Source organism: Scardinius erythrophthalmus (genome assembly GCF_964197995.2).
Source record: "Scardinius erythrophthalmus genome assembly, chromosome: 20".
Taxonomy (NCBI): Eukaryota; Metazoa; Chordata; class Actinopteri; order Cypriniformes; family Leuciscidae; genus Scardinius; species Scardinius erythrophthalmus.
Genome location: NC_138240.1, coordinates 17,711,171 through 17,723,741, shown reverse-complemented (window position 1 = coordinate 17,723,741; position 12,571 = coordinate 17,711,171). Strand labels below are relative to the sequence as shown.

General features: G+C 37.1%; 1 protein-coding gene across 2 annotated transcripts in view; it reads left to right on the top strand.

Moving 5' to 3' along the window:
- Positions 1 to 12,571, top strand: part of dock8 (dedicator of cytokinesis 8) — a 52,178-nt gene that overhangs the window by 34,092 nt on the left and 5,515 nt on the right. For both annotated transcript variants that reach the window (XM_081349506.1, XM_081349507.1), the window contains 15 exons: positions 622 to 804; positions 902 to 1,028; positions 2,555 to 2,642; positions 2,792 to 2,888; positions 2,975 to 3,109; positions 4,753 to 4,905; positions 7,547 to 7,705; positions 7,804 to 7,904; positions 8,206 to 8,398; positions 8,563 to 8,706; positions 8,953 to 9,084; positions 9,533 to 9,667; positions 9,885 to 9,974; positions 10,191 to 10,427; positions 10,536 to 10,679. In XM_081349506.1, the coding sequence (XP_081205632.1) occupies positions 622 to 804; positions 902 to 1,028; positions 2,555 to 2,642; positions 2,792 to 2,888; positions 2,975 to 3,109; positions 4,753 to 4,905; positions 7,547 to 7,705; positions 7,804 to 7,904; positions 8,206 to 8,398; positions 8,563 to 8,706; positions 8,953 to 9,084; positions 9,533 to 9,667; positions 9,885 to 9,974; positions 10,191 to 10,427; positions 10,536 to 10,679 (2,118 nt within the window). The remainder of the gene's footprint in view (positions 1 to 621; positions 805 to 901; positions 1,029 to 2,554; positions 2,643 to 2,791; positions 2,889 to 2,974; positions 3,110 to 4,752; positions 4,906 to 7,546; positions 7,706 to 7,803; positions 7,905 to 8,205; positions 8,399 to 8,562; positions 8,707 to 8,952; positions 9,085 to 9,532; positions 9,668 to 9,884; positions 9,975 to 10,190; positions 10,428 to 10,535; positions 10,680 to 12,571) is intronic.

Below are 12,571 nucleotides of genomic sequence, written 5' to 3'. Positions count from 1 at the left end.
GTTTTTAAACAGAATGAATATTATATTATATTATATTATATTATATTATATTATATTATAGCATATTGATCAAATTTATTAATAATGTAATTTACATTATAAATAACTGGAAATAAATAATTGTATTATTTGAGAAGAAAATATGTAGAGTGATCAGTGTTTTTTAGTATTATTAATATACTATTATAGTTTTTTTTTTTCAGATTTCACTTTAATTTTAGTAAATTTGTGCCTTTGTCATTTTTATTAGTTTTTTTATATATATTTATATTTTCCAATTAGTTATTCCAGGTTTAATCATATTAGATCTTCAATTTCAACTTATTTAATTTCTTTGCCAAGGCAAAGTTTATTAGGTTTAAGTTTTTCAATTTAATATTTATATTTTATTTTATTTCAGCTTTAGTTCAATTCATTTTTAACTTTTAATAGGTTTAGTTTACAACAATAATTTACAACACTATTGTGATATGACAGTTTTTTTTACAATGATTGACCAATCAGAATCAAGTATTCCAGAGAGCCGTGTAATATCTATGGATATTTGTCTATTTAGCTGAGATGTTCCAAAGAAACAGTAATTCTCATTTCAATATTTTTTTACAATCTCTCTTTGTCTAGACGGGAAAATCCAGCAACATGTTGACCGCAGAGACCAGCCGCAATCTGCTGATGTGTTTCCTGTGGATTATTAAGAATGCAGACCAGAATCTGATCCAGCGCTGGACCGTGGACATGCCTCTCTCTCAGCTGAGCCGCCTGCTGGAACTCCTCGCCATCTGCATCTCCTGCTTTGAGTATAGGGTATAAACACTCAGGCACTTTGAAGAGGAAGACATCTTCTGGATGGCTTTTCTGATGTCATTAGAACATTTTCACGTGATGCATTGTTTGTGTGTAGGGGAAGCAGAGTTCGGATAAGGTGAGCACGCAGGCCCTGCAGAAGTCTCAGCAGGCTAAAGCGCGTCTGGAGGAGGTTCTGCTGGGAGGCTATGGAGCCAGGGGAGAAATGATGAAAAGGGTGGGAGGTGAGCAGCTTCTCATGTTTTACTTTCTATCTTAGCCTTTAAAGGGACAGTTCACCCAAAAATGGAAATTCTGTTATTCATTTTCCCCTAACCCTATGTGACTTTCTTCCATAGAACCCGAAATGTGTTATAAATTCTATATATATTTGTCAAACTCTTCATCACTTTTGTGGGAATAGTTTACGCACCATTCTAACTGACGAAATGAAATGAAGAAGGGAGGGCAGCTGTGAAAATTTCTATTTTTTTAATTTTTTTTAGTGCTAACATTATGTGGTGCTATTAATTTGGTGCTAAATATTATGTTAAAATTAAATTATAGTTACATTATTTAAAAAAAAAAATTATTCACTGAAATTCGGTTTTGTACGTTTTTTTTTTCTTAGAATTGCGAGTTTTTCTCACAATTCTTACTTTATAACTCGCAATTGCGTGTTAAGTCAGAATTGTGAGATACAAATGACTTTAATCTGACTTTGTAACTAGCAATTGTGACTATATATCACACAATTCTTAGAAAAAAGAGATGTAAACTCGCAATTATCTTTTTTAATTATCTAATTTAATTATCGTACCTAAAATATAAATAAATACATACATCTAAATAAATGTATTTAATCTTTATTTATAAATAAATTTATATCCAAATATAAATACATACAAAATGCATTTCATATAGCTTTACATGCACTGTTTTTGAAACCAACTTTTTGTGAGGAAAGTTTGTATTTATTAGTCACTGTAGTACTGTAAGTCTGACTCCAGTCTCCATTCACTTGCATTATATGTGACCCTGGACCACGAAACCAGTCACATGGCTCAATTTTTTTAAATTGAGATTTATACATCACATGAAAGCTAAATAAATAAACTTTCCATTGACGAATGGTTTGTTAGGATAGGAAAATATTAATCCGAGAGACAACTATTTGAAAATCTGGAATCTGAGGGTGCAAAAAATCGAAACATTGAGAAAATCGCCTTTAAAGTTGTCCATTTATGTTCGCGATTGTGCTGCATTCACTCACAAAAATAAATGTTTTATACATTTACGGTAGGAAATTTACAAAATATCTTCATTGAACATGATCTTTACTTAATATCCTAATGATTTTTGCCATAAAAGAAAAATTTATAATTTTGACCCACAATATATTATTGGCTATTGCCACAAATATACCCGTGCGTCTTGTGACTGGTTTTGTGATCCAGGGTCACATATGTTACAGGATATATATTTAAAATAAACTTTTACCTTTTGTTCTCTACAGCGTAAAGAAAGTCATACGTGTTTTTAAAACCACATGCAGATGAATAAATAATGACAGAAATGTTATCTGCAGAGGGGACAGTTAATGTTGGCCCAATGAATAATATATTATTTGTTTTCCACAATGCACTAAAATAATTTTTCATTTCATGTAAAATGCTGTCTAATTTTACATGTTTGCAGTCCGCAGACTTCCTTTGTTTAGATATTTTCTAAATATGTCCCGTCTTTGTGTGTTGGCTGTGTGCTTTGCAAGGTAACGACCGGACGCTGGGTCAGAGAGAGAACCTACGCTGGAGGAAAGACCTTACCCAGTGGCGCCAGACAAACGACAGGCAGGACAAGTGAGCGTAAAATAGTACCTTCATTTCACGGTTCACATCTGTTTAACCTGCAGTGCTTCTCATTCATTGTTGGTTCTAGTTCTCCATGGCCCTAATCTACTGCTAAAAATAAGCTTTTTTTGTTTTGATTACTATTGTTGTTTCCTCAGATCCAAAGCAGAGCTGGATCAGGAGGCCATAATCTGTGGTAACCTGGCAACTGAGACCAACCTCATAGTCCTTGACCTGCTGGAGATGATCGTACAGGTAACCGAGAACTCTAACAATGAACCCAAACCATATTTGGACATTTTCGCATGAATAAATGTTTTTGCTTGATATTCTACTTTCAGGCAGTTCCTCTGGCAGATTGCAAGGATAATGTGGTTGGTGGAGTGCTGAAAGTTCTGCTGCACTCTCTCACCTGTAACCAGAGCACCACCTACCTGTCGCACTGTTTCAGCACCCTACGGGCTCTTATCGTAAAGGTACTGCCATGTGCAATTGTTTCAGCTGACAGTACACACAATTCTTTTTCAAATGTGCTGAAATTGAATTTGTTTTTATTCACAGCTATATGAGAGCATTTTCTTGTGGGTTATTTTAGTGTAAAAAGCTGTAGGCTAGATTGGGGTTGGTTGTCTACAGGGTTCATTTCATAATTGGATGCTGTCAGGAAGAAAAAAAAAGAGATTTGAGAGAGAGATTTAAAATAGGAGGTCAAACCAGGAAACGTGAGCAATGATGCCACTTGGCTGACATCATTTATGAAAAGAGTATGTCAATGAACATTTACCTCGACATATACACACATACTCACATTTAACAAGTATATTAAAAGTCCGTAAGCACTAAAGATGTTGAGGGTAGTCATGCACTTTCCTCAATATTCAGTTTAGCAGTCAACCAATCCTTATAGATCCGATCCAGTCCATATTTTTCAATAGCTGATTCTTAAAGGAGAACTCTGGTCAATTTTAACATTGAGCTAATTTTTTTGTACATTTGGAGTGCTGTCAATACAGAGAACAACGACAAAAATCAGTGTTGTCTACACCGAGTTATCCTCTTTTTAAAATTTGCACCCTGTCAAAGTCCAAAGTAATCGATTGTCGAGTTCACGCACATGATCATAGGTACTAAACCAATGCGCGTGAACTCGACAATCGATTACTATGGGCTTCGACCGAAAACAGGATGTAAATACAGGTATGAGCGCTGGCTAAATAAATATCATTTTTATTCATATCTTTCACATCTACTGCAGTCAGATTCACCCGTGATCACTCCGAAGGAATCACTCACATGACCTGTGCACTTGTAATGACACATCAAGGATGTTAAGAGGCTAAAAGCAGGTTTAAAACTTGCCCCCTTGAAGTCAACAGGGTGCAAATTTTAAAAATAGAATAACTCGGTGTAGGCAACACCGATTTTTGTCGTTGTTCTCTGTATTGACAGCACTCCAAATTTACAAAAAAATGAGCTCAATGTTAAAATTGACCGGAGTTCTCCTTTAAAAGATTACATTGGGGACACCCAGTCTTTTGGATGATATGTAAGGGATAATCCATCCCTAGCTGGGCATTAAATGATTTTAATGCGCGACATGGTGTTTGCCTCCTCGAAATGCATTAAAATCGTTTAATGCACAGCTATCCGTTGATTATCCCACTTATACCTTGGTCATTTGTCAACATTGACAACTTAAAGCTGCTATTGATTTTCGCAGCGCAATATTTGACCGGAAGGGGGAAAATTGGCGGTAATTTTCGTCAGTTATGGCTCGTTAGATAACATATTCTGCCCACTTTGCATCAGACACAGAGATAAAGTATGAAAGCAATCAATGAAAATGAAAACAGTGCATTAATATAGAACGGTGATTCAACCAAGATTCAACTGATTTGGAACTACCTGTGCATTAAACTATTCTGATTGGCTGGAAGGTGTGCAATAAAACAGTATTCAGACAGACCATGGTATAAAGTAACAATAATAATAATTATATGATTATACTACAGCATATAATAATAAAAATAAAAAGAACCCTCACAACCCCTGTCTCCCCTTCCTGTGATCATGTAATATATGTTATATTGAATATATCACTGACACTAATATTTTTCAGTTTGGAGACCTGTTGTTTGAGGAGGAGGCCGAGCAGTGTGCAGACCTGTGTCAGAAGGTTCTTCATTACTGCAGCAGCTGTGTGGACGGCAACAGGAGTCAGGCTTGTGCTACGCTGTACCTGATCATGAGATACAGCTACAGCTCTGCTAGTGTAAGACAACGCATATCAGACAACTCAATACCTTCCCTGCTGAAAAATCCAGCATTGCTTGTCACCTTCATAGGTATGTTTTGCATACTGGTCCCCAGCATGGAAAGTGGGAGTGCTGGTAGACCAGCTACACCAGCTCAGTTTTGCTTGAGAACAGCATGACTATGGTGGTCCACCAGCCAGACCAACACTATAACAGCTCCAACCAACACAAACCACTCTGGACCAACAATCATGCTGGTTTATGCTGGATTTTTCAGTAGGGTCTATTGCCAAATAAATGAAAACCACTTTAACCTTGTCTTTTCTCCGCTAAAATGCTAAAATTGACAATGCTCGCTGTAATGTTTTTCTTCTCCATGTCTGTCTGTCGTCTGATAACACGAGCCTGTCGCTGCTGGTCGGCCATCTCTCTGAATGCACCAGGCTGATGGCTGGAGTATTTCCTCTGTTTACTCAATTTCTCACCCCCTCAGCCCTCCCCTACCAGATGGCCGTGTTGTTTGCCATCTCATTCATCTTTAATGGGGAAAGGATGGATTTCTCTCCCTGTCTGTCTGTTTGTTTGCTTGTTTGCTTTGTAAAAGGCTCCAGCAGTCGTTCCTGTCATTAGTGTAACCTTGAATAAGTCATGTTGATTCCTTTTGTGCGACAGGCCGTCTTTTCCAACCTCTCTGCTTTGTTTTTATGTTTCCTAAGGCCTTTTCTCTCGTTAGATTAAATTGTGAAAACAGTGAAGTCAGGTCTAAGCACAAATTCAGAATTAATCTTCTCAGCAGTATCGATGTCGAGTCGTTTTTCACGGCAAAACTGACCTGATGCGATATTGGCGACGTACAGAGATGCCTCACGCATACGCTCAATTAAACATAATGGTGCCATTGAAATGATCCATTGGCAATTATACAGGGGTTAATGGGGGATCATTTTGCAGTTTCCTGATGCTAAGCAAGATGGATGGAGCATTTTCAGTTCCTGGCTCAAGCCTCCCCTGGAATCAATGATCTGAAACTATGACAGCACTGGCCGACCGCGCCTGGCAGTGTGGCGTTTCCTTTCACAGCCTAACACCTGTATCTGACAATGTAACCTTCAATAACCTCAGCAGGGCCAACCCAGATAAATGACACAGCTCTGGTTGACAGGAACTTCTGGGGGAAGGGCTGTTTTCTAAATAGGAAACCTCAGGCAGTAATCAGACCTCTGCTGTCATGATGCTTTGGACATTCATACTTTGGAACAAGACGTGAAATGAAAGGGATAGTTCACCCAAAAATGCTTGTCCAAACCTGTATGACTTTTATGGATAACAAAAGGTGATGTTAGTCAGAATGTTCATGCTGCTTTTTTGCATATAATGAAAGTGAAAAAGGAAGAGAGCTGTCGAGCTACAAAGGCAAAAAAGTACATATAAATATTGTAAAAGTGGTCCATACATGTATTCCACATTTTCTAAAGTAATATGATAGTTTTGCGTGAAGAAAAGACCATCATTTAAGTTGAGAACCATATGAGACCTGGCATTATTGAATGTACATGAATGCAAATGAGATTTGAAAGTCATGGCGGAGATTGCCAGTGGATAACAACTTCAATTTTAAAGAATACAATTTTTGGGGTAAACTAATCCTGTAAGAAATCAATGTTTTGCCATGGAGAAAGCTATCTGTTGGCATTCTCATCAATCTCAATAGAGAGCAACAGTCATTGCACAGTCATTACCGTGGGCATGTGCTTTTTTTGAAGCCATCAGCACACATTATTATTATTAATTTTTTTTGAAAGGACCATGTACAATTTTAAACATAAATGTTTCCTCTGATACTATGTGCCAGAGTTAGCACAATAGCTCATTTTCATCTTCCAGTTTAACGTGTTGTTAAATAACCGTTAACAGCTGAATTTCTGGTGAAAACATTACTGATGATTCTACTAATGACTCTGCAAAGAAATCTCCACCAATCAGACAAACGAAACTCAAATCACGCCAAATGAACACTTTTGCGTCCGCCCACTCCCATGAAGCAATGCAAATTACGTAATCAAGTCAGTTTCCCTATGCTCTCAAACTACTTAAATATTTATGTATATATATATATATATATATATATATATATATATATATATATATTATTGCAATAAACAAAATAAACATAAAATGTTTTGCCATAAACATAAAATATATTGTTTATGTATATATTGATCTTTTTATCAATTTCTATATCTCCATCGTTTTTTATTTTACTGTCATTAGCAATGCTTAATGCGATTGTAGTTCATTCCCTCATTAAAGCTGTTATTTACACAGTCTTGTAAGTTTTGGCAGATTTTCAAATGCTTTTTTCAAATCAAGGTTTGTAATGTGACTCACCTTGTGGCTTGTATGGCTTATAACTCTTTAACTGCATGCTGCCGTCGTTGCTCATGGGACCACAGAATGTTTTGAGCCTGAATTTAGTTTTCCAGAGTAGTTAGTCAATTAGTCTTTCTATAGTTTCTACGGCTGTTAAAGAACAAAATTATTATTATTTATTTAAAAAAAAATTGCTGCTAGACTTTGTAGTTACAGCATTGACCAGCAGGGGCTAGCTGTGTTAGGATAGTTAGCCAAACCTTAACCCCTTGTTTTTTGCCCTTGCAGAATTTCTCCAGAGTCAAAATGCAGGTGACAATGTCTTTGGCCTCATTGGTTGGCAAGTCTTCAGACATCCATGAGGAGTACCTACGTCGCTCTTTCAGAACTATCCTAGCATATGCGGAAGAGGACATGGAAATGCAATCTACACAGCTACCCTCACAGGTAAACCTTTAGACATCCAGCCCAATCAAGAAGTATAATAATCATTGTCATAGATCATCGGTTGTAATGAATTCCTTTATTGGTTTATGTCTCCATAGGTGGATGAACTCTTGAGGAACCTAAACAGTATCCTCTCAGATACAGTCAAGATGAAGGAGTTCCAGAAAGATCCGGAGATGCTCATGGACCTCATGTATAGGTACACATTTTCTTCTGCAGCTAAAACCAAGTCTGCATCTGGCTTAGGGATTCCAGTCCTGTGGTTTTTTTTCCCCTCTGCTTCCCATTTTGCTGTGGTTTCTACTGTTTGTCTACTATTTTTGGACTTACTATGGTAACCGAGTGGCACATTTGAGCCCTGCAGTGTGCCTCACATGTGTAATAACTTGAGTGAATATGCCAGTCCACACTTTTCTTTGATATTATGAACAAAATTGTATTTATTTCCTCAGAGCATTAACCTACTTTTTGAATAAACCTACTGTTTGCTTTGGCTCCAGAATCGCAAAGGGTTACCAGACGTCTCCAGACCTCCGTCTAACCTGGCTCCAAAACATGGCAGAGAAGCACAACAGCAGGAAGTGTTTTACAGAGTCCGCCATGTGTCTGATCCATGCCGCAGCCCTGGTAGCTGAATATCTCAGCATGCTGGAGGATCACAAATACTTGCCTGTGGGCAGCGTCACCTTTCAAGTGAGTTATTATCATGAGTAGGAAACGCTTGAATCGGCTCCCTTTCCGAAAAACAACAGTAGGCGTGAATTATGTCTCGGCTGCTCTTCGAACCCTCACACACACGGCTCGGTCTAAATGAGAGCCATGTCCGACTGTGGTAAATAATTGTCTCTCCCCACCAGAACATCTCTCCTAATGTGCTGGAGGAGTCTGCAGTCTCAGACGACATATTGTCTCCAGACGAGGATGGGGTTTGCTCGGGACGCTACTTCACAGAAAGTGGCCTAGTTGGGCTTCTGGAACAGGCTGCCGAGCTGTTCAGCAATGTGAGTTATCCGTGGAGCAAGGCGCCAACGACATAATCCAAATTAGCAGCCCATTCTCTTTTATGATACTCTGTGTCATTTCTGTACTATGATACTACTTGTATACATTATACTGTGTACACTATATATACTAATATATATTATACTAAATATATGTGTATATATATCATACTTGATATAATATGAAATGAGATATAAGAATGAAAAAAATACTGTTCATTACTGCTTACCATTGTTCACTTACAGGGCGGGTTGTACGAGGCAGTTAATGAGGTGTACAAGGTAATCGTGCCTATACTGGAGGCCCACAGAGATTTCCGGAAGCTTGCTTCCACACATGACAAGCTCCAAAGGGCTTTTGAGAGCATCATTCAAAAGGTAAAGCATACAAATGTCATGTCCTCCTACATGAGTCTGCCAGGCAAAAAAAAAAAAAAAAAACTGTTTTATGTGTATGTGGGCAGTTGGGAGGAAGTTGATATGTTGTGACATGCTATACTTGAGGCAAAATGATTTAAAACTTTTAGCTGTTATTTAATAGTTATTATACATTTAGTTTTATGAGCACTTTTGAGACATTATATAGAATGTGTACTTTTAATTTTGAAGAAAGAAAACTGAATTAATATTTCTTGCAAACTTTACTTCTAATAATCTTTTTTTTTTATTTACATCTTCAAAAAATATTTATTATCAGTGTTGAAGACAAAAAGTCAGAAAAAGTAGTGGAAAAACATACATACAATGGAGACTTTATATAAATTTAAACCAAAAAAACATGCATCAGCTGCTGTCTTTTATCGTAATGTTTATTTTTACTGTTCAGGGTCACAAGAGGATGTTTGGAACCTACTTCCGCGTAGGATTTTATGGCTCTAAATTTGGAGACCTGGATGAGCAAGAATTTATCTACAAAGAGCCAGGAATCACCCATTTACCGGAGATATCCCACCGGCTTGAGGTGAAATTTCTCTTGAACCCTCTGAAGTTCTGAACTGCATTTGTGATGAAGATGAATTTGAAGTTTGAAGTTTTTCTTAAGGTTTCAATTACAGGTTTTGATACTTTTAGGCAGTAATGCAATGGTCTGAAATTTGCTCTGATATTATTCGTAACTTACACATTTCGTTTGATCAGGAGCAACTTAGTAGTGAACTCTTTGTCTTCTAATTTTCCAGAACTTCTACAGTGAGTGTTTTGGAGATGGAGTTTTGGAAATGATTAAAGATTCCACACCAGTAGACAGAAACAAGCTGAATCCCAACAAAGTAAGTCTCATCAAATTTCGTGCCAGTGTAAACACGATTACAATCAAAAGTTCTCTTCAGTTTGACCCTCATTAGCTTGAAAGGCCGTCGTGTGCCTCTACAGTCAAATCTCAATTGCCTCATTCAGCTAATGTTAATCAACTAATGATTTATATATCCTTTAAGTGCCATTGAGATTTCCTAACATAGTGTGCTGATTTTCATACATCACATCAGGTATACGTACAGATTACCTTTGTGGAGCCTTTCTTTGATGACTATGAAATGAAAGACCGCCTCACCAACTTTGAGAAGAACTTCAACCTTCGCCGCTTCATGTACACTACGCCGTACACAAAGAGTGGGCGGCCGCGGGGGGAACTCAATGAGCAATACAAGAGGAAAACCATCCTAACCACCATGCATGCCTTCCCCTACATCAAGACACGGATCAACGTCATTCAGAAGGAGGAGGTAATCACAGAAACCCTGGTCTGCTTCATCTGCACTAGTAGTTTGATAAAAGCATTTGATAGACTAATTGCTCAATCCATCCCCCAACTCTTTTTTTTATGTTTTCAGTTTGACCTCACGCCCATCGAGGTGGCCATTGAGGACATGCAAAAGAAGACTCGAGAGCTGGCTGAAGCCACGCACAGAGAGAAGCCAGATGCTGTGATGCTTCAGATGGTTCTGCAGGGATCCGTCACAGCCACTGTCAATCAGGTCTGAAACTTTAATGTACACTTGTACCCTTCACTAGTAACTATTCAGAGATGTGTAAAAAGCCCTCTAAAACGAACGCTCAGGTAAAACATCTATTTATGATATATTAGTATATCTTATATAATAATTAAAAATTCTATGTTATTTTATTAATTATTTTGTAAAAAAATAAAAAAAATAATGTGCATATATATATATATTTTTACAAAATAATTAATAAAATAGCAAGGATGCGAAAGTGACTGTAAAAAGTAATTTTTATTGTTACAAAGGATTTTTATTTAATAATTGGTGTTCTATGATGTTCTTTCTATTCATTAAATAATCCTGGTTATTCCTCAAAATATAAAAAATGTTTTCAACGTTGAAAATAATAAGAAATATTATTATCTTGAGCACCAAATGATTTTTGAAGGATAATGTGACACTGAAGACTGGAGTAATGATGCTGAAAATCCAACCACCATCAGAGGTATAAATTACATTTAAAGCTATATTCAAATAGAAAACAGTTAATTTAAATATTAATAATATTTCACAAGATTACTGTTTTTGCCTTAGGGAGCTAAAATACTTCTTTCAAACACATAAAAAAAAATAGTACCGATTCCAAACTTTTTAGCGTTAATGTATATATGGCCATGTACACACTCGAAAGTTTCAGGAGTGACAAACTCATTTACATGCGAGAGTGAGTCCCCTAAATTATCATTTCATGTGTGTACGGGACACAACTCGCTCCCAAAATGGTTATGATTGACACCCTGGTAACCAAAGCAACATGCTGCCATCTCGTGTGTTTGGTATCCTCTATTCTGACCAAAAAAATATTACAGCGACAAAAGGCTCGTTATATTCATCAATTTTAACTAAAGCACAATCGACGTATTGCCATGTCCACTTATTATAGGTGTTATGTGGCTTGTTGTTTAAGCTTGGCTCATTAAATTATTGAGTATACGGAGTTAAAATTAAAGTGAACAGGTACGGGCTGCGATATTTTGGTCTCACTTTCAGCATAAAGCATTTGGAATTGTTTTGGTTTATTATGGGCTTGTTCTTGTTCACTGTTCTTCTAGCACTGATCTGGCAACAGGAATGAGTCAAGGCTTGTACCACTTTGCCTGTGATTTCTGTCGCACAACTCTGAACGAAATTCAATAACTTCAAGGCTGTAATGTGGTTATCAAGGCACACGTGATCAAAGTTAGCCATTACGCTTTCTCCAATGGTAGAGCCACGGACCCTCGTATCTCCAAATAATAACACCCTCTCTGACTGTAGAATTTTTGTAAGTGCGGTTGTCACTACCTGCATTTTTCGGGAGTTAATAGGCCGTGTACACACTGGAAATACATTTAGTTGTCAATTCACCCTTTACTGCTTATGTATTATTAATAGATATAAAAAATAAAAAAAGTAAATTATTTTGAAAAATTATTTTGCTGATTTTAAATAACCATCAATGGGGAAAGATACTTTTTGCGTTCAGATGATGTAGTTACTGCATGTACCAGCAGAGGCTAATGAACCCATGCTAACCAACCAACCAAACTTTGATCCCTTGACATAAACACTGGCTCAGTCACTTTTCCAGTCACTCAGACTCCTTCCATGCCTCTTCTACTGCTGATGTGGTTTTTGAATACTTTAGGTAATGTGAGTACAGTATAGAAGAGTAATGTAAATTTTAGGGTTGCAAGCATTCATAATGATGCTCCCGGCGTCTCTGTATTTATAGTGATGTCTGAAGCTCCAAAGTGACAGTTTACAACACCAATCAAGTTTAAAACATATCTAAATCCTGTGCATATGGCTGCGGTTACGTGATAAATGCCCTCTGGAGAAACAACATACAAAGAGCGCGGCAATGCCTCTGCTCCTGGCTCCAC